General features: G+C 37.0%; 1 protein-coding gene across 4 annotated transcripts in view; it reads right to left on the reverse strand.

Moving 5' to 3' along the window:
- Positions 1-22,834, reverse strand: part of SYT10 (synaptotagmin 10) — a 67,058-nt gene that overhangs the window by 10,946 nt on the left and 33,278 nt on the right. For all 4 annotated transcript variants that reach the window (XR_013449139.1, XR_013449138.1, XR_013449140.1 and 1 more), the window contains exon 4: positions 1,424-1,544. Coding sequence is in view for 1 of the 4 variants with exons in the window: in XM_036091828.2 (XP_035947721.1) it covers positions 1,424-1,544 (121 nt within the window). In the remaining 3 variants the exon portion in view is untranslated. The remainder of the gene's footprint in view (positions 1-1,423; positions 1,545-22,834) is intronic.

Raw genomic sequence — 22,834 nt, forward strand, 5'->3', positions numbered from 1 at the left:
TGTGAGAATTAATGAGATGCTGTTCTCAGAGCAGGCACTCCTCCCATGAAAAGCTTCATATAAACAAAAAGTAATCTTGCACTTAATTACAACTTTGATGCTGTCTGCTTGTCTCAAAATTTGATCTCTTTTGATATATGGTGGAAAGAGTAGGATAAACGATAATTTGCAGAGCACACTGCTTAAATTCTTCAACATTTACTGACCCAGGACGTTTTCACCAAAATAAATGTGGAATTTACTTTCTTTCTACATTTATATATCAATGACGTGTTGCAAATTTTGAAAAATGAAAAAATTATTCACAAAACAGTTCGAAAGTGAAGATGATACAGAACGACCTACAATGAGGAGGCTCCCACCCATCTGTTCCCACATGTCTCTCTCCACCCCTAGTTTTCCTGTGTCACTCTGCTATTTCTTTTTGCAAATAGTAACAACATAAATATATATTGTAACACTCCCCATTCTTACACAGAAAGGAGCATGATACCCATATTTATTTTTGTACCTCACTTTCTTTTATTCACTTAGTATATCTTGGAGCCCTTTCTACACTAGAACTTAGAGTTCCCTCATGCTTTTTGTAACGCAAATTTAGTTTATTTCTTTGTTCTGAAGAACCACAAAGTTAGAGATTCCTTTCCCCATGTCATCCTTTCCTGTATCTCCACTACCATTTCTTATTTGTTTAATTTGACAAATGCTTACTGACCTCCATCCTCTGTCCTGATCATTTTTTCTTCTATAGAGCTGTGCCAGAGTTCACATGTTAAGTTAACACACACCCCTCCAGACTGTAGTGATATAAATGAAAGGGTAAAAGAGCATGATGTGGCTTTACCTTTTCATCAAAATTAGCACAGAAAGAGAAATTTCCTCCAAGAACATCTTTAAGAAACTTCAAGAAGCATTCCTTTACTTTATTATTTCTTTCAGTCCCTACACTTGCCCAAATTTTTATTTTGAAAGGTGGTAAGAATGCAAATGCAAATGATGGCCTTGGAAACTTGTTATTTCTCTGCAGATCAGGTGAGGGAGATAAATTCAGTCTACGTGTGTTTCCATACTTGTAGGGTAATGCAAACTTGAGGTCAAGGATGTTTTTTTATAAGCAACTGACTAGTTAGAAGTAGGGCAGTGATTGGTAAATTATGAATTTTTGAGAACAAAATCGGTAGAGAAAGAAATAAAAATCCAAGTTCATAGTCAATCTATTTGATAACATCTTTTAAAAATTTTGTAATGATAATGTAAACACAAGAGGTGATTTGAAGTACTTTGGTAATTTCTTTTTCTACTTTGATATTAATACCCCACTATAAACAAATGAACTCAAATTCAATAGCCATATATAATTTTGGATACAGGAAATGTTTTATTTGGAATGTACCCTTGACCCACTAGCCAACTGTGTACATACCTGATGAGCCAGTGATGTCCATAGCCTTCAGATTTCTGCACTTGATGACCGTCAATGTCATACGTCCAGCAGTTGGCAAATAACAAAGGGAGAACATGATTTCACCCAGATCTATACTTTCCTAGAAAGGCAATTGGTAATGTTAGTAATTTCAAACACCAGATAGTGAAAACAAGATATAATTGAAGAGGCTAAGTGAAAAATCACTTCAATAGAATATTTGAATGTCATTCTAAATTTATTAAGGATACAGATAATATTGCAAGAAAGCTGTTCTAAACAGAGTAAGAAAAGAAAGTATATTCCAGCTCCACTTGTGTTTTTAACTGGAATCTCAAACTTAATATGTTCAAAATCAGACTTCTCATTCCACTCACTCCCATCTTCCGAAACCAATCCCTCTGTCAGTCCTTCCAAAACCCAGTAAAGGATGTCTTCATTCACCAGAGGCAGGAGCCAGAGCCCAGCAGGTGCTTTTATTCTTCTCTTTCCCTCACCCTTACACATCCAACCCATGTCTTGTCTACACTGTCTACAAAATAGATCCCAAATTAGTGACTTCCTTTTCAGCTGTATTAATACCATTCAAGCCAATATCACTTCTCAGGATTACATTATGAGTCTCTAAAGTTGATCCATCTCAGAAGCAGCCAAAGTGATTACTTATGAAATGCAAATCAAGTTATTTCATTCTCCTGCTTAAAACCATCTAAGGGCTCGCAATTATACTGGAATAAAATTCAAACTCCTGGCATATTAGCGGGGTAACTATAAATCTTGGTATTTATGAGAAATTCTGGGTTTATACCCATTGTCCTGGTATAATTAGTAGGAACATCCCCTTCAATTCTTGAATATGTCTTTGGTTTGGACAGTGCATCACAAGGTCACAAATATAAGGCCCTGTGTGATTGGGATCCTGTCTGTCTTTTCTTTTTTTTTCCTTAAAGATTTTATTTATTTATTTGAGAGAGAGAGACACAGTGAGAGAGGAAACACAAGCAGGGGGAGTGGGAGAGGGAGAAGCAGGCTTCCCGCCAAGCAGGGAGCCCGATGTGGGACTTGATCCCAGGAACCTGGGATCATGCCCTGAGCTGAAGGCAGATGCTTAACGACTGAGCCACCCAGACGCCCCCTACCCATCTTTCTAACTTTATTTCTCGCCTCTCTTCTCAGCTTATTCTGATACAGACTCAAAAGCCTTTTTTTTTTTTTTTCTGTTATTCAAACAAATGCAGTTTGTTCCTGCTTTTGCCTGGTGCATTTTCTTTTTTTCTCATGTATCTTTCTATGGATGACTCCTAACTATGCAGGACTCAGCTCAAACGGCATCTCCTCGGTAAGACCTTCCCCCTTCCTATCCTATGCTCACCTACTCACAGATCCTTCACGTTTTTTTTTTCATAGCACTTATAATCATCAGAAATTATCTTTTAAATTCATCTTTTGTTTCCCCAATTCCCATATATAAGGTCTAGGACAGCAGAATTCTTGTCTTTTTATTGCTACATCCTCCTGAAGTGCCTGGTACATAGCTGGCTCTCAGTGCATCTTTTTGAAGGAATGAAAAGATTATAGTTCAGATGGACAAAAACTGACCCGCTTTGTATCAAATATGAATTTGAACTGTCCACAGTACCCTGATATATATTTCCTCTCCATAGCTGCACAGATGGTGGACAAACGAAAATGAGTGTGAACAATGCATATTTAGGATGCTTGTCAAAAAGCTGTTTACAGGATTTAATCAGATCATTCCTGGTAAGACAATATGTGGGAGATTTAATTTGGCAGGAAATAAGCTGCTATGCACCCAGGCCCATAGAACTAGGTTCCTAAAAATTCTTTTTTTTTTTTTTTAAGATTTTATTTATTTATTTGACAGAGAGAGACACAGAGAGAGAGGGAACACAAGCAGGGGGAGAGGGAGAGGGAGAAGCAGGCTTCCTGCCAAGCAGGGAGCCCGATGTGGGACTCAATCCCAGGACCCTGGGATCATGACCTGAGCCGAAGGCAGACGCTTAACGACTGAGCCACCCAGGCGCCCCGGTTCTTAAAAATTCTTCATGACAAACTATTAACCTTTGTTGGACTTACTCTTACAGCTTAGGTTCTGATTTATGTAATTCCTGTTTCTTTATTCATGGTCTAGAAGTAGTAGAGCCTGCTAATTAAGAGCATAAACCTAGAGTCATTTAAACTTGTGTTTGACTTCTGTTTTCTACTTCCTAGCTGTGAGATCCTAGGAAATTTAATTAAGCTTTGAATCTCTGAAACTTCATTTTCAAATTGAGGAAAATACCCACTCAACCATGGTTTTAATCATTAAATGAGATAATGTAAGTAAAGTACTGACATTACATGTAAGTAATGTAAGTAAAGTCTACGGCATTTAACACAGTGTCTGAAATACAATAAAGGATGTTGTTTTATTCATGGCTGTATTGCCATCACATGGAGCAGTACCTTACACAGATCAGAGCTAGAGAAAAAATTAATTAAGGAAAGCAGTTATTACTTTTTAAGAACTTCAGTAAAAAAATATTTTAAAGCAAAGATATATCCAACTGGGTCTCTTCTGGGCTGTTGGAATGCTGCAAACCCAAAATAGTGAGCAAGATCCAACGGGAGAGGCCTGAGAAAAAAACAGAAAGAGTACAACCTCCTACTAAGGATTCATTCTTTTCACCACCAGGCAATTACTGAGTATTATTTGATAGGTGTGCTGGTAGGTGCCATACATACCAAGATAGATTTGGCATGAGTCTGTCCTTGAAAATCTCAGTTGAGAAGGAAAAGAGTAGGCTCTAAAAGGCTAAGAAAATAAGTCTGGATCTTATTTTATCTGATGATTATCTTCCTGTTTCTCTTTCTATCTCTTTTCCAGTGTTTCTTTAGGCTGAGTCAATAGAGTTTTCTCTGAAGTTTTCTGTCTGGCAGCCACCACCCCTCCCTTTCTCTCACTCTGTATTTCTCCTTCCAGGAACTATCTATAAAAGTAGGCATATTTTGTCACCAGCTGGTAAAAAAATTAAGGGATCCCTTTATGAATGTGAGAGCAAGTATTAAGTTCTACCAAGAAACATGGTGGGGATGGCAATGGAGAAACTAGGGAGGAAATAGGGGACATGATCTCAGAGATGAAGTGATTACAGTCCAAGAGGGAACGTACCACATACAAACAGACAAAAGTACACAGACAGAGACATCTAAAGGGATTAGTAAATAAAACATATTTTTATGTGTATGATTGATATGGTTTTACTTTCACACAGGAAACAATCTGTGGAAGTAATTTTTCTACTTCTCTAGATATATCACATGCTTACTGGTTGGAACAAAGAAAGTTTACTGTATTTGGTTCCATCTCTCAAAGGTCCTTTCTATCCAGCTGCAACATGATTTTGACTGTCTGTTATTAACAGGTAGTGGTAAACATAAAGAAGTTAAACTGAGGAGCTGACCAAAGCACTAGCCTAAATAAATTGAAAGCAAAGAGCATGATTAAAGAACATTCCCAGGCAGCTCTGTATGACAGGCTAGCTGGCTTTTTGCCTACTGTAGTAGTAAGAAGTCTCCTTAAATATTTAAACTCCATGAGGTCAGGAGTTTTAATGAAACTGGAATGAACTGGTGGTAAAGATTAATGTATAGTATGCACGCATAATAACTGCACAAAAGTTAGATTTTTCATTAGACTAGATATTTCCTTCAGGAAGTATGAATGTGAAAGAACTGAAATTGCATACACACTGAAAAGGGCAGAATACTCTCTAAGGTAAATACCAATATTCTACAACTTTTTAAATCTGGAAGCAATCTAAGAGATAATTATGAGAAATGAACTTAATGAAGGTAAATGGCTGTATAACCTTTAAAAAGGTCCTGTAACAAATGTAACAGCAGAACTCCAGATTTTGGCTACAGTCCTATGAGCTAGTGTGCACTAATTGTTGGTAACCCCACTGAGTCTGTCTCTGTGTCGATGGCCCAGCTCCAGAGAGCGGGTTGAGTTTTAATTGCCACTTCTTCTCTGCTCAAGATCATTGCAATTTATAAGGCCATACTCAGTCCCAACAGTCTGAACCCCCTCCTGCACCACAAAGACCCAGAAAATAAGTTGAAAGTTCTCTGAACATATAGCATAAATAGAACAAAGTTATATGGTGAAATTCTTTTAAATGAGACTACCTCATTTCTTATTCATTTACTATTTACTTATTCATTTACCCATTTACTATTATTTTTGACAAAATTCTAACAAGAATGTTTACTTTGGTATATTAATCTACAGCAGGTCAAAACTCACAGGTGGAATGTGGAGATGGGGAAACTAACAGCTGTCGGTCTGGTGAAGGCAGCAATAAATGATAGCTGGAAAGACACTACTCATACAAGAAAGAAGGAAACATTTGAAAAAGGATAACAATCTGGAATCATTTTGTATCAAGGGGAACTGACACTAATAATGCCTCACTAACTTAAAAACATCATTTTATTATAGATTTCAACAGTAATTAATATTGAAAATGATGGTTTTTGAGTCACTAAGCTTAGAAAAAATATTCTATATGTTCTGTTTAAGAAAGTAGAGAAGCATACACTACTTTGGAGTTATTTTTATCCAAAATCCTTAAAATATTTGAACTGGTAATTTTGGGTTTTAGTTTCTTAAAATGAGAAAGGCTTTGGGTTTCTGAAAAGTTTAATTATGGATAACCTCATTTATTTCAATTCTATATAAACACGAACTTCCCATATTAACCTTGGAAAAACCATTGTATCTTTGGGCAAATAATCATTTGAAACCCTGCTTTAAGTCTAGCATATAGTGTTCCATAAAATTTCTTTCAAGTAAGAAGACCATTCTCATACACACTAATGTATTTGTTGGAACATTCACAGTGACAATCTTCTGACTGTATTGTGAAAAAGGCTAACACTGAGGCTGGGTCAGGGACTTACATTTGATTTCTTCATCCTGGTTCCACAGACATAGAGCTGGGTAGATAAAGATCATTTTCTAATAATTGGCTAAAGTTAACCTCATAAACCCAGTCACAGTTATAAAGATTTTTCCATGTACCATCTCTCCAAGATAGAAATAAAAGTCATTGGAAAGGTAAGTTGATATACAAATAGTTGCATTGCACATCTTATTTCAGGACTGAGCTAATAGTAAGATTAAACTATAGCAACTGAGTACAGAGATGGAGGGGAAGCAGATTCAAGGCTTGATAACTACAGCATGTTCTAACCAAGGGAATCACCCCTGGAGGGAAGTAAACAGCACATTAGGGTTTGAGAACCTAAAGACAGAAGAAGAGGAAGAATGTTGTATGTGAGTACGATGATTAATATTTACAAATAAGAACGGGCAGTTTATGTTGAGAAATAAGGAGTTTGGTGACATGTCGGAGGAGGTTTAAGGCTCTATGTAGTTTATTCTGTGACTCCTATGGATAATAGGGATAAAAGGGATCCAAAGGTGTTGGTAATATGAAAGAGTGGGAGCTTGGCAGAATGAAAAGGGCATATAGGTTCCCAGATCAGGAAAGCCAGAGTTAAAATCCTACATCTCCCATGTACTAGTTGGTAATGAAAATAATATTTGGAAAAAATTTCTTTGTTTTGAGTAGGCTAGATTAGGATGAAAAAAAGAGAGGGGTGGGGCGCCTAGGTGACATAGTTGGTTGAGTGTCGGACTCTTGGTTTCAGCTCAGGTCGTGATCTCAGTGTCATTAGATCGAACCCCGCATCGGGCTCTACACTCAGCATGGAGTCTGCTTAAGACTCTCTCTCCTTCTACAAACCCCCAACTCTTTCTCTCAAATAAATAAATATTTTTTAAAAAGGGAGAGGGGCCATTAAAATAAACAGGTATGTGAAGGTTGGCTGAGGAAAGGTTTGAATTCAGAGATATATTAGAAAGTAAGATCATTAAGACTTATTGAAAAAAAAAACAACTGGTTGCCATGGTGACAGTAGTCCTCACATCCACTTAGCACCCTAAATGCTGCCTGCCTTCCACATTTCCTGGATGGTAAGAAAATGGATGGTTTTCCTCACACTGTTAAACAATGTGTTAGATCAAATGAGCAACTTCATTAAATTACTAGTTTTTCATTCGTCTGCTCACAAAATGAAGCTACTGTGCAATGCAGACCCAGAGTGGGTCTACTGCATTCAAACTACTATAAAATATTTATTTCTCTCTGACTCACATCATCCATCCACCTGAGAAAATCATGGAATTTAACCTTGGGCAATCCACTTAGCCTCACTCGACCTCAGTTTCTTTGGTATAACATGAGGGTGTTCAAAGAGATGAACTAATTTATTTTCCAGCTCTAAAATTTTGTAACTTTAAGCACTGGTAAAATGAGTACTAAATAGTATATATAGTTCAAGCATGTTCAGGAATGTATGAATAGGCCCCTTTAGCCCTTGTTTGCTATAGACCCAGCAGAGCTTCATTAGAAAAACCACAAAGGATCAACTAGTGCTAATAGCTCAATTTCAAATTCAAGAACAGGGTCAGGGTTGATCTGGTTGGGGATACATGGGGAAAGACCATACTGGATAATGAACATACCTGATTCTTTTCATGAAATCTAGGAGGACTTCAGAGGTAGGTGACTTTTAATCTGAATTTTGAAGAATGACTAAAGGTAAAGAGAATTAAAAACAGAGGGAGCAGCATATAAAGAGGCTTGAGATGCAGAGAAGGGGGTCCAACCATGACTAAAAGGTAAACAGAGACCACTGGCTCTGGCAAGGACATAGGATAATTTAAATGGCAACACACTGGCCTTATTCTAAATGACCCTTCCTTGTGGTGCCTGCGTGGCTCAGTCGGTTCAACGTGTCTGGCTTCTGCTCAGGTCATGATCTCAGGGTCCTGGGATCGAGCCCCACATCGGGCTCCCTGCTTAGTGGGGAGTCTGCTTCTCCCTCTCCCTCTGACCCTCCACCCTGCTTGTGCTCTCTCTCTAATTAAAAAAAAAAAAATGACCCCTCCTCAGGAATACGTAGATCAACCCTGATTTTTATCATAGTCAGGATGAGATCCATTTTCATGGTTATGACAATTACCCAGAAGGGTTGCATTTAAATTATAAATTGATGATATACAAAGCTAATATATGTTATGGGCCCAGTCTGACACACAGTAGATGTTGAACGAAAATAATATATCTTTGGGGTGCCTGGGTGGCTCAGTCGTTAAGCGTCTGCCTTCGGCTCAGGTCATGATCCCAGAGTCCTGGGATCGAGCCCCGCATCGGGCTCCCTGCTCCGCGGGAAGCCTGCTTCTCCCTCTCCCACTCCCCCTGCTTGTGTTCCCTCTCTCGCTGTGTCTCTGTCTGTCAAATAAATAAATAAAATCTTTAAAAAAAAAATAATATATCTTTCCTTGTTTACAACAATTTTTCTAGGATCAGTGACTGGCATAAGGTTGATGCTCAATAAAAAAAAAAAACGTATTGAATGAATAAATCATAAAAGCATCAGGCCAGGTCATGACTTCAGTGGCAGTAAGGACATCTACTGTTTGAAGGACTGAAGGCTACTCAGTAACCAGAGAACAAGTTAGCAAAGACACTGTTTATGGATGTTGTGTGCAGGCTCTGAGTGGAGCCCCCTGGAACTGTGCAAGGGCATGTGTATGGTAGACCTGGGAGTATAATAGTAGACCTGGGAGTATAATAGTCGTTAAGAGTTTTGACCCATGTAAAGATACGCTAAAGGTAGACCTGGGAGTATAATAGTCGTTAAGAGTTTTGAGCCATGTAAAGATATGCTAAAGGTTTGGGGAGCTTAACTTAGAGGATACTTATCTATTGGTTTTTACTAAACTTTATTTTTCATAGATCTCTCTACTCTAGTGTGATCTGGAATTATGTTTGCTGTAATTCTATAGTGCATTGGAATTTCAGAATCAAATGTATCCTTAAGGTGTATAAATTGCATTTTTTCCTTGCACATCTGGGCATTTCCACCAAACAGGCAGTCTCGTGACTCTGGGAGGCAAAGAAGGAGGAGGAAGCTGTTTAATAGAATACAATTAGAAGGGGCGCCTGGGTGGCTCAGTCGGTTCAGTGTGTCTGCCTTCAGCTCAGGTCATGATCCCAGGGTCCTGGGATGGAGCCCTGCATCGGGCTCCCTGCTCAGCAGGAAGCCTGTTTCTCCCTCTTCCACTCCCCCTGCTTGTGTTCCCTCTCTCGCTATATCTCTCTGTCAAATAAATAAATAAAATCTTAAAAAAAAAGAATACAATTAAAAAATGTAATTAACATTAAAATCTTCTCCAGTTTCTAGCCCACTTCCTTCCTTTTCTTTCAAAGAACCACAATTTTCGCACAACACTTCCTTCCTGCCCTTCCTCCTTCTCCTAGTGATTGTGATTAAACCAGATCTCACCATGGTCAACGAGGATGGGGGAGGCAAAGGAAGGTTCTGTCACAGCACCTATTTAGACTCCTGGACTTTTACATACATTTGCATTATTGATTCTTCCCCACCATCTCCACTTGAAGACAGAAAATGCTCAGTAGGTGTCCTTTAGCAGGACTTGCTTGTATTTCTGCAGGAAGGAAAGAACACACTTTTCAGTAAGTGTGTAATATTAAGTGTTGTGCTTGGCCATGGCACAAAGTCCAGGTGAAACTTTGCTGAAGTCAGGGCAGAAAGGGGGCAGAGAACATGGCAGTGTTAGAAATGGGATGATTACAAACCCCACTGAGCATTAAGTGATCAATAGTCACGACCCAGAGCTACTATTGTCAGCGATGCTATTTAATAGTGCCGTGTTTCTGCTCAGTGGGAGAACCATTTTCCGCTCCCAATCCCAGCGGGAAATAATTTTGCCTGCCAAATGGTTTAGCTTTTATCCTATCCAACACAGCCTCAGACTTAGCCACTAGGAGGGACAAAATGCTGAGGCTGTAGAGAAGAGCTGAGGCCTTGGAAGAGCTGAGGTCTTTCACAGACTTAACAAATCAAATTTCATAACTACTGGTATAATGAGCAGCCTGAAGCAGAGGGGATAGCCCAATGTAGACACTGGGACAAGAGCAACTTGGGGCACAAGAAGATCCAACTTTAATAAGAACTTTTCCCTTTATAATACTGATTAAGAGATACCTTAAACTTTTTGGTGAGAGGAACTGGAGACTTATTCTCAAACCTTAATCACTGCTTATAGATAGTGGCATAGAAACTTGCACAGTACACTATGCAGCTCTCCTTGGAGTATTTGAAAGTTTTATTTTTTTAATTTATTGTTTTTTAAAAAGATTTTATTTATTTGACAGAGAGAGACACAGCGAGAGAGGGAACACAAGCAGGGGGAATGGGAGAGGGATAAGCAGCCTTCCTGCTGAGCAGAGAGCCCGATGTGGGGCTCGATCCCAGGACCCTGGGACCATTACTGGAGCCGAAGGCAGACGCTTAACGCCTGAGCCACCCAGGCGCCCCTATTTGAAGCTTTTAAATACCTAAATTCCTCATTAGAGACATCCCTTTCAGTACAGTTGTACAAAGACACTTGGACTGGATGAACCTGGCTTCCCTATTTTAGGGTCTACCTTAAATTAGTTTATATAGTTTCACCCCTATTGTGTACTGACTCATTATGATTTCAAACCCATGTTTTGAAAGCTTGTTTTGGACAACACTGTTTGTGGTTTGGACTTGTTTTGAATGCCTTGTCTCAATGAAGTTGTTCTGCAGTTAGATATTAAAATTTTCTTACCAAATTCTTGCACATGAAAAGGAGAGGATCATTACCTCATTGATACCAGAGTAATGGCAGGGGTGTCCATCATGTGATGGACCTTAAAACTTTAAAAACCAAGATTTGACCAGTAACTTGAGTGTTTGGTCTGGGCAAGGCTCCTCTTTGCTAATCTGAATGGCTGTCTGTCGATTTTGAGACCACCGCACCTGCCATGGCCAGGCTACTCTTGGTTGGCAGTGCTGGGAAACTGTGCAGCAGTGTCAGGAAGAGAAGGGACACGTGTTCCTGCCTTGGCCAGGCTACTCAGGCCAGGTAGTGAGGCAAGCTGTGTCCCTCGGGTAGTAACCTTCCGGGCAGCCCATCTTCTCTGCATGCGGTGCGGCCGCCTGCTAGCTACATCCTCCTAGCTCCTGCAAGGCCAGCAGCTGATACCCACAGTTCAGTTGGAAAGACCGACTCTACCGAGAACAAACCTGCTAAAAGGAGTACCTCAACAAAATGTGGACTTTATTTCATTCATTTCCTCTTGGCCTGGAACAAGAGTGTAATTAATCTATTATTGGCTTGGTATCTCTTTATTGGCATACTAAGAGACGTTATCCCGTATGCTATTGGTTTGTGAAATATTATTATACATTATAATTCCTATGGTGAACCCATGTTAAACAAATTACTGGCAAAGACAATCTAGTCTCTGAGCATGATTTGATGCAAACCAAACAACCTCTGTTCCCCAGTGTCTATTCTCCACATAGTCGTCAGAGATCTTATCGATGCTAAGTGACACCATGGCTCACTTCTGATCAAAAGCCACCAATGGTCTCACAAGTCACTCGGACTAAAACTAAAAGCTCTTTCCATGGCTCGAGGGCTCCAAAAGATCTGACCTTGAGCTGTCTTTGATCTCATCTCCTAACAGTGTCATCAGAGAGCTCCCTTTCTGACCACTCTATCTAGAGTGGCCCCGCTCCACTGCCACTTCCTGTCCTTTTACCCTGCCTCTGTTTCACATAGCAGTTCATTCATTGGACACACTACCTATTTCCTTCCTTATTACCTGCCTCCCTTTTCTAGAAAGTAGGCCTTATACACTGGGGACAGATTATGCTCTAAAACATCCAGAAGAATGCCTGGTAAATAGGAGAAATAGAGTTGGTTGAATTGATGGATTTAAGATCCCTATTCTGTAAGTGAGCAGAGCAGGTAACTAGCCTCCATTACAAAATGTTCTTTTTTTTAAAAGATTTATTTAGAGAGCGTGTGTAGACGTGTAAGTTGGGGGAGGGTCAGAGAGAGAATCCAGCCGACTCCCTGCTGAGTGTGGAGCCCTGTGGGGGCTTGATCCCACAACCCATGAGATCTTGACCTGAGCCTAAACCGAGAGCTGGACACTGAACCGACTGAGCCACCCAGGCGCCCCTACAAAATGTTTTTCTATCCATTATTTTCTCTGGATGGCCAGTATATCACACTTGCTACTCATACATAACTAGACTGTAAGTTACATATTTGCAGCCTATTTTCTTTGACCAAAGCCTGATTGGGCATAATTTTCTGCTTCTGATTATCAGCTCTTTTGTAGACTGGCATTTGATAAGTGCCTGTACTTGTAAAGCATCCCTTTGCTTACCATGGGGTGTGGGATTGTGCATAGAGCATTTAAAAATTTAAAAGCACTCCAAAGACATGAATAAAATTGATATTCAGTCAGTAAGATCTCTGGTTTAGTGAATTAAATTTATAGAAAGACTGAATGTGATATAAGCCATGGCATAGTCTCTTATAACATTGTCATATTTTATTCAAGATTGAAGAAAAGGATCAAGAAAAAGTATCTCATTCATTTTTTTAAAAAACATGAAGGTGATTCATTTAGGAAATTTAATTATTAGGGTAAGAAATTTAAAACATGGAAGACACTGGGATATTAGCAATCAAGTAGATAACAAATAGCTGTGTGCAAGAGTGTAGCATGTTGGTGATAAATGACACTGGGCAACTTTTACAGGAAGTTCACATTTATTATCTCGTGTGATTTTCAAAATATTCCTGTGGGGTTGATATTATTATAAAACTTTTTTTTTTTTTGTGGATGAGGAAACAAGTGCAAAAATGTGAAGCAACTTATCCAAAGTAATGGAGGCAGAAGGGAGCAGAGCCAGTTTTCCAATGAAACTACACTCACTTAGTTCCTGTAGATTTCTGCTTCCCTCTGTGACTTTCCCCAGCAGAAACAGTGCTTCAAATTTTACTAGCCAGGACAACAAACTTTAAATTGTTTTCATGGCCTTAGATTTCAAAGCTAGCAGTTGAAGTAGCAGTTGAAGTACTATATTTCTTTGAAAAAATGCTTTAGAAATTAGAAAATCAGTTACCTGATTTATAGGAAACTTTAATGCAGTCTATTAGAGAGAAGGAGGAGAATATTTTGAACATTCACATTTAAAAGTCAACTGCATATTCCCTTCACTATATAAGAGCATGTTAATAATAAACTAGGTAAGCACAAGAAAGGAACAACTTTAACTCATGGTACCTTTAGAACTATACTGAATTCCTAAAACCTGCAACAGATACAGGCATGTTGCTAGCATGTCATGGGGCTGAAGAGCTTCTCCTTATCTCCTGCAACTTCCAAACATTAAAATACAGCAGGACACAAATGATAAAATTCAATTATACCCCACATACAGATTTTTCACTAATTACATCTGAGAGGAAAACTTGCCTAGAAATTTCCTGAAATAACATTGATTCCAACTGTTCTTTTAAAAAGACCAAGAGAGTCATTATTTAGTTCTCCATGTATTTTGATACAAGTTGTGAACAAGATAGATTTGATAGGATTAGACATTTTAAAGGCCTTAAACACATATTTTTATCATAAGTATCATATTAAAAAATTATTTAATTCAAATTATGTAAGTATTTTGAGATTTCAACCCTGTAAGCCAAAAGTTGAACTTCCATGTTAAAAAAATTCAATTCTTTTAATTTCTTTTTAGTATATTCCAAACATGGTAACACTCCAAGATAATTCAAGACAAGGAACACTGAACTAAGAGTTAAAGATTTAAAATCTAGTTCTGGATCTTCTATTAATCAGCTGGGTGAGCATAAGTAATTTTTAAAAAATATTCCAAGCCTTCATTTTCTAAACTATAAAATTAAAGGATTATACTTGAACTCTCTAGCAATTCTAAAATAATACGACCACATGATCTAGACGTGAGTGTTCTCAAAATCCTACTCCAAAATACTCTAGAATTTTAAAATTAATATGAAAAGACTTCTGACCTATTACAAGTCTCATGCACTTTACTCTGAGTAAAAGATCACTGGTCAATATTTAAAATGTATTGATTTTATTTGTATACAATTCTCCCAACTTAGGTATTTTAAAAGCAACAAATTGGAGAGGTAAGGAATGCAGGAAGCATGTATACTTATAATGGGGACAAAATAGTGTAATAGAAGAGCAATTGACAGAAATAAAAATCTGCTTTTTAAATTTATTATAACTAATGGTCATAAAGATCACCTCTCTTCAGAAAAGGTCAAATTATTCAGTACATTTTACTTAAAAAACAGGGACATGCATAGTGTTTTATAAGTGTTTCTATTTTAAATTTTTAAAGTAAGAAATTGGGCACATAGACATGTTTTGAAACCTATAATATTAACATACACTTTTCTAGATGACTCTAAATAAATGATGTATTATTCTTGTTTGAAATCTTGATTTTTAAGAGGCAGAAATTCTGACTTTTTCAATTGTGGTGAAATGTGAGATTCCATTTTAAGGAGTTCCTTTGAAATTCTCTGTGTATAAAGACTAGAGGATTTTAGCATGGCCATGGTTCTTTCTCACTTTCTGTGGTTGAAGGCCTTGTCTTACAATCAAGCGTTTAAAGGACTAAAGGTAATGAACACACAGAATATCTCAGACACATGGCAAAGTCCAAGAAGGTTATAGGAAATTAAACTGTTTGTAGTCAGGAATTCTTTGTTGTTGTTCTTTTTTTCCCCTTTGGCCTATCAGTCAGGGATCCAGGAGGAAATAGATGGCACACATAAACTAGGCTAATTCCAGAGGGCTTAACGAATGGACTATCTACAGAGATGTGAGCAGGGGTCAGAAAACCACAAAAGAGGGTACAGCACCGGGCACTGGTAATGGGTGGGTGGGGGGGGGCTGTGATGACCCCTAGGTCTGAAAGGACAAGGGAAGGGGGACAGCTACCTGGACTCAGAAGGAAAAAGTGGTGAAAAGAAAAGGCTGCTTTGAGAGGAACTGTGCCCTCAGGTGAAGGACACAGTCAGACTGAGGCAATCTCTCAGAGCAAGATGAGAGAATACATATCCAAATGACATTCTCCTCCTGCCCTAACATCTCTTGCCAGAACCCAGAGAACAGTGTCTGTGGACCTAACAGTCCAGCCCCCTGAGCTACTGAACAGTGTAGAGGATGATAGAGTGAACCTGAAGGAACACACGGAGTACATCTAGCAACTTTAGCTCCTGAAGTTTTATAAGATGCGCTCAATAAGCGCACGTACAGGTTGGTAAAGGAACAAAGAGGAGAAGTGCCCGGTGTTAAAGGAAGAGTCAGGTTGCAGATGAGGGGCATGCAATGTGACATTATGAGTATATACTTCATAAAAAAATTATATACTCACTGAATCACAGTACACAGTCACTAAAAAGATTTAAATAAACTCTTAGACAAAACTTTCCACCCTACATAGATAAGCATACCACCTAAAACTACCTCCTACCATAATAATAGGACATAACCACTTTTTAGCACCAAGATCTTTATTCCTGTTTAATATGTAAGCTACATAACAACAACCAAAACCACAGCCTGATGATAGCATCTGTAAAACTTCTTGGCAGCTAACATACAGTAAACATTGACAAATGCCTAGCTCTGCTAAGCATTTATCTTATTTACTCTATTCAACAAACTATGGTTTGCCTTCCCATAATCCCTGTTTTACAGATAAGGTAATTAAAGTTTAGAGAGATTTTGTAACTTGCTCAAAACCATAGAGGGAAGTGACACAGCAGGGATGCAAAGCTTGTTAGTTTGTCCCAAAGGCTAAGTTCTTCAGTGATTAGGCTACAGGGCTTTCAACAATAGCCAGATAGGGAGAGGGTAGAGGGATGAGGGTAGGCAATGGGGAAGGGGGGAGAGGGAGAGACCCAAGGGTGATAGAGAAGTTAGTTATAAATCTTTACAAGTTGAGCAAGGTAGGAATTTAAATTAGAAACTATGTGGATGCAATGAATTTAGGCAAAAAAAAAAAAAATCATCTTGCTTTTTGAACAACCCCAAATATTATGACTAAAATATAGTTAGCTACCAATTTTTGACTGATGTTTTTTCAATGATTCAAAATGTCTTACTGTGCTTACCCAACAATTCTCTATTTATTTAAAAAGTGTGGCATCAGTGTTGAATTAAGACTAAAACTGGTGGGGCGCCTAGGTGGCTCAGTCGTTAAGCGTCTGCCTTCGGCTCAGGTCATGATCCCAGGGTCCTGGGATTGAGCCCCACATTGAGCCCCACATTGAGCCCTGCATCACGCATTGGGCTCCCCGCTCGGCGGGAAGCCTGCTTCTCCCTCTCCCACTCTCCCTGCTTGTGTTCCCTCTCTCGCTGTGTCTCTCAGTCAAATAAATAAATAAAATCTTAAAAAAAAAAAAAGACTAAAACTGGTGGCACCAATTTAAGTGTTAGATATGCATTAACTTTCTTTGTTTTGTGAAACAAAATGCTGTAACCGATATTACAGGGATCTACTGCTTAAACTGATAATAAAGGCTAATTTAATTGTTGTGGGCTATTTTAAAGCTAATTTGCCTGCAATCTTTCATGTGAAATGCAAAGGCAGTCAAAACAGACAGAACACTGAAGTCCTTGTTCTCTAAATGTACATAGATGAGGTTTAACTTTCAAAATAATATAAAAAACTATGGTGATTTATTGAATACCAAATATTCATGAGACAAAGTTCCTTATTTTTTTTTTCCCTTTTCCCCCATTTGCCCATCCCTCTACTCGCTTCCCCTCCAGCAACCACTAGTTTGTCTGGTGTTTTTACGGGTGTGTTCCTGCTTTGTTTGTTTGTTTTGTGGAGACAAAGTCCCTTAACAGTCTTCCTGAGTTGAACAGGTGTTAAAGCCAAGAAGAACCACACTTTGGGAACTTTCATAATCTTTTGATAGTCTATGATAGACTTTGTTATTTTGAACTTAATTTTAATTTGATTTTATATTACAACATAGGTACTTGCTATAAATTCTTGCAAAATGACTAAAAGACATTATAGATAGGTTCATAGAATTTATCTGCATCATTTGAGTTAATAGTCAATTAATGGTGGCCCATTAGCAGATGTGGTATCTGTGACACTCCAGGACAGGGTTTATGGCAGAGATGAAAGAGAAAATTAGGAATGCCTAAGGAGGAGTAGATCCGGGTTCATTGTCCCAATCTGCAGGCCTATGACTGTAATATTGCTTGCTGCACCCCAAAGGTTGAGCTAGATGGCCCCTAACCAAAAAATTTACTCTCTACTGCCTTGCCTTCCACCACACTTTTTCCTTTAGAATGAAGTTGGAATTTTGCCACTCTTTAAAATGTTATTGGATAACAAATTATTCCAGAGTTAACAAAATTTAAGAGAGAATTGATAGCTAAATGCAAAAAACCAAAACAAAATAAAAAACAGTATTATTTTGATCCTGGAATAGATTCAGGATGCTCACGGGAAAAATTAAAAATATGTCACTAGAAGCAAGAAAACAAATAAAAAAAACTTTTAAACATTTAAAGATATTTTGGTACTGGGTATTAAAATACATAACTTCAAACTCAAGCTCAGCTAGTACATTCAGCACTCTGGTTGGTACAACAAACACAATAGTTTGTATTTGGCATGTCAAGGTCTACTCTTTCAAACTTGACAGATCCTTGGTTAAAAGATAATAGATTAAAGTACTTTATAGCTGTAAACCAGGTCATTGTGGTTATGTGCATACACTCTCTTTTCCTGTGAGAATTCCTCAGTGTCTGAACATCATTGGTGCTGAAAAAAATGTTCATTGATTAGATGAGTAAATAAATATGTAAAATAGAGCTAGTTCTATTCAAAAAAAGAAAAGCTTTTCTTTAGCTACCTATACTTTCAATGGCTTCTTGAGTGTGCATGAGATCACTACATTTAAATTAGTCTTTATAATGAGTGACTTCTTGAAAAAAGTTAATTAAAAATTTGAAAAATATACTTACATAGCTTAAAAATTAATGTATATGGAGCAATATGTTGCAAATCATTCCTTTTCTATGTTCAACTAGTTTCTACCACTTTTGCCAATAGGTAACTATTAGATTCTTGTGTGTCCTTAAATAGGCTTTACTAATATATATATAACCAAATATGAATATATATTTCTTTCTCATTACCAAAATAGTGGCATAGGGTACACACTGTTCTTCAATGTGATTTTTCCCTATGTTGGGAGATATTTCTATATTAGTGCAAGCGATGACTGGCTTGCCATATTTCTGTATATAGTGGGATGATCCTTCAAGTGAAAATTAATTTTTTGTAAAGAATAAAGACATACCTTTTTATTTCCTTATTCCTCAAACTTCCTTTTTATTCCCAATCTTAAATTTTAAAAACCTTGCTAATTCCTGATAAAAATATTAATCTTTCTTGTATAGAAATAATTAGTAATGAAATTATGAATACAAAATATGTGACTTTTGTTTCAACCTGAAAGGATTTTTGACAATAAAATATTCCTGCTTTATTTTGCATATGAATTTATGTCACACACTGAATAAATTTTTAATTTTTTGTTACAGAAAGTAGTTGATGTTAACAAATAGAACTAAGCATATATTTATTAATTTGTAAACAACAGGGTACAAGACTGCATTGTTTTTGCCCTCTGGTAGTGGCAGATTTATACTTATATACATTCTTAAACTTGACCTACTATGAGAATTTGCTACATTAATTTATTCAACAAGTATTTACTGATTAATTACAAAGTGCTCATATATGCTGTAAAGAATACAAGAGATGTACAAGATGATTTCTGTCTTCCAGCTTAGAGGCAAGGGGAAGACGTAAGACATCTACTTGGAAAATGTTTAAATACATGCCTCAGATGGCACTTCCATGGCCGATGCTAGCTTCTTTCCATTTCCATTACTACCAGTCTCAGCCAGTCTTTATTTCTTCTAATCTAGACTGCCATGTTAGACTCCTACCTGGCCCCCTACATTTCATATGCCCTCACTCCTACCCAGCGTACACACAATGCCATAGAGGGTAACAGCTCTAATAGTTTCACTCTTCACAAAATAAATATAAACCTCTACAGCAATAAAGGGCTTACTGAGTGTAGTTTAAATAGAACATTCTAGTTTTGGTTCCCTTTGGTCCCTTCTTCATCTCATATTCCCAAACTCACAAGCCTACTGTTTTCCCCCTGAAAATGTCCTAGAACTTGCTTTCTTTTTCCTCATGCTGTTTTCTCTTCAAGAAACATCCCTTTCTTTTTTTCAGAATTCTGTCATCCTCATATGGTGATCTTTTACACTATATTCATATTAGACATAATCTGTATGAGAGAGAGCGAGAGTGTGTGAATGTGTGTGTGTGAACAAGACCACATTTGTGGAGGTTATCAGGAAGATATTACATAGTTATTAATTATATATTAGCATATACTTTACTTCTTTGTTTACTTGTTTCTTCTATTAGACTAAAGTTCTTGACCAAAACTTGTATTTTACTAGTCTTTATTTCCACTTTAGAACGAAGTATAAGCTTTGTACATAGAAGTTTCTCAGTAAATACTTATGTAATCAAATTGAAGTTATTTGAATCCAATGCTGTAGAAAAAAAAAATCAATTTCGTTTAGTGAACTGGCCTAGGAAGATTTTTTGAATAAGGCCTTGGATGGGTCTTTTTTTTTCTTTAAAGATTTATTATTTATTATTTATTTATTTATTTGACAGAAAGAGAGAGAGCACAAGTAGGCAGAGAGGCAGGCAGAGGGAGAGGGAGAAGCAGGCTCTCTGCCGAGCAGGGAGCCTGATGTGGGGCTTGATCCCAGGACCCTGGGATCATGACCTGAGCCAAAGGCAGCCGCTTAACTGACTGAGCCACCCAGGCGCCCCTGGACAGGTCTTTGGATACATGGGGAAAAAACTGACCGAGACTCTATGATAAAAATTTGTTGGAATGAGAAACAAAATAATTAAAAACAACAATCGCAAAAAAGCAGCAACTCTGATTTCCATAGAGTTCTACTTTTAATAATCATATCATTGGCCTGAAAAAGTAAAAAGAGATCCATGGCATTTATATCAATATGATAGTAAAGTAGGACTTAATGATACTAAAGAGATTCATTAAACATTAAAAATATATCAACTATTTCAAGTTGGTAACAAAATTTTTTGACTAAATTTTAGAATTTTTAAGTTGGAGGTTTGCAGGATATAAAGTTACTCTTTTAAAAAACTCATACGTGATTATTTCAAATAAGAACCTTAAATTATAAGAGTGGCTTAAGATCTATGTTTAACTAGTTATTTATGTGTATTTGTCATTAGTGTCTCCTGATATAAAGAGATTTATCTGTTACATAAAATCTGTGTTTACATAGTTGGATCACCTTTGCAGGTTTCTACAAAACTTGGATAAGTGAAGGTATATGACTACATTTCTTTTTATTTCTTTCCTTTCTTTCTTCTTCTCTGTAGAAAACTCTGTATTTCTGTATGAAATTATTTAAAGTTAAAATGTGTAAGAAAAGATTTCTTAAGCAAACTTCAACTCACATTTTTTCACTTTATTAATCTGAAATATAAAATTGTTTACTGATTTTTCAAAAGCTGAAGAGAAGCTTTACTTAAACATTACACTAACCATAAAGATGATACTAGTGTATATTACACTAACCATAAAGATGATACTAGTAAATATTTGGTGTCATAGTCAAGAAATTTAGGTTTCATTACTATCTTCCCAACAGAAAAGCCATAAGCAGTATCTAGAACAATGAGTGGCTCAATGTTCCAGTTACAGAGAAATGTCATTTGGCTAGAATAATTTAATAATATATTTTATTATCTACCTACTTCTTTTTGTATCCAGAATATTGAAATGAAAATGTTGATAGATGTTGTACTCAGAATAAATACACTCCCAAAGATGGCCACATCCTAATTTCTAGAATCTGTGAATATGTTACCTACATGGCAAAAGGGATTTTGCCGATGTGATTAAGATTATTATGAACTTTAAGATGGGGAAGTTATCCTAGATTACCCACGTGGGCCCAAGAACATGTTTCGGAACAATTTTTTGCATCCCTATTACTTAGAACATGCCAAACCCATAGTAGGCACTTAGCAAATATTTGTTGAATGAATAAAAGAAGGAATAATATAATATTGGGGAATCAAGAAAGAAAGAACGTAACAATTAATTATTATCTGTATTTGTAGAATTCTAGAAGGTGTCATACTTTTTAAAACAGTAAAAATCACTGCTCACCATTTTTTTCCCTGTAGGAATATAGGTAATAAAGTGAAAAACACCATGAAATCGAAAGAGCCCCAATGTACCTTTGAAATATGATCCAGTTTGAAAATTTCTTCTTTGTTCCCGTGGAATAAAAACCTAACAATTGAAAATGTTATGATGATGCAATGCAACAAATTGGAAGTATAAAATTTTAAGTTACCTTATCCGTATAATAATTATAGTGAAAACATAATGACCCCAAATACTGATTTTAATTAGTAAAACACTGATGGGAGAAAAATAAAAAAGGAATTACTCTGAATTAAAATATAATTTCCTTATTTTTAAAATAATCCCTTACCTCTATTAAAAACTCCAAATTTTAAGCTTATAAATTTTGGTAAAATTTGGACAAAAGATGGTAAATTCATAAAGACAACCTAACCTGGTGGTAAAAAATTAAATGGCTCCATTGAAAACCCCCAAAATCAGGAGCACCTGGGTGGCTCAGTTGGCTAAGCATCCCACTCTTGATTTCTGCTCAGGTCATGATCTCGGGGTCATGAGATCAAGCCCCATGTTGGGCTCTGTGCTGAGTGTGGAGCCTGTTTAAGAGTCTCTTTCTCCCTCTCCCTTTGCCCCTCCCCCCCGCCCCCGGGCCAGCTCTGTCTCTCTCTTAAAACAAAACAAAAAAAAAACCCCAAAACAAAACAATTCTGCAGTCTAACCTAAGTGACCAGTTCTCTAGTTCCAATTCCATAATTCTGTCCTAGACACATAATCTCAGATAAAACAGATTTATGTAACAAAGAACACAACATTTTTTAGTATAACAAAATTTATGCCTAACTCAAATATCCAACAATAAGAGAATGGTTAGGTAAATAGATCGTATATTTAAACACCACGCACTAAAACAAATGTAGCATGAAAGAAAATCAGTGTGGAAATTTTTAAACATAGTTTGATCTCAATAATTTTAAAACATGTATAGAAAAAATTTAGAAAGCAATATGCCATAATATTACATATAATTGGTAGCATTATAGAATATTTTAATTTTGTACTGTTTTTTACTGTTTTCCAAATTTTCATTATTAAAGTTACTA

Source organism: Halichoerus grypus, chromosome 6 (genome assembly GCF_964656455.1).
Source record: "Halichoerus grypus chromosome 6, mHalGry1.hap1.1, whole genome shotgun sequence".
Lineage (NCBI taxonomy): Eukaryota > Metazoa > Chordata > Mammalia > Carnivora > Phocidae > Halichoerus > Halichoerus grypus.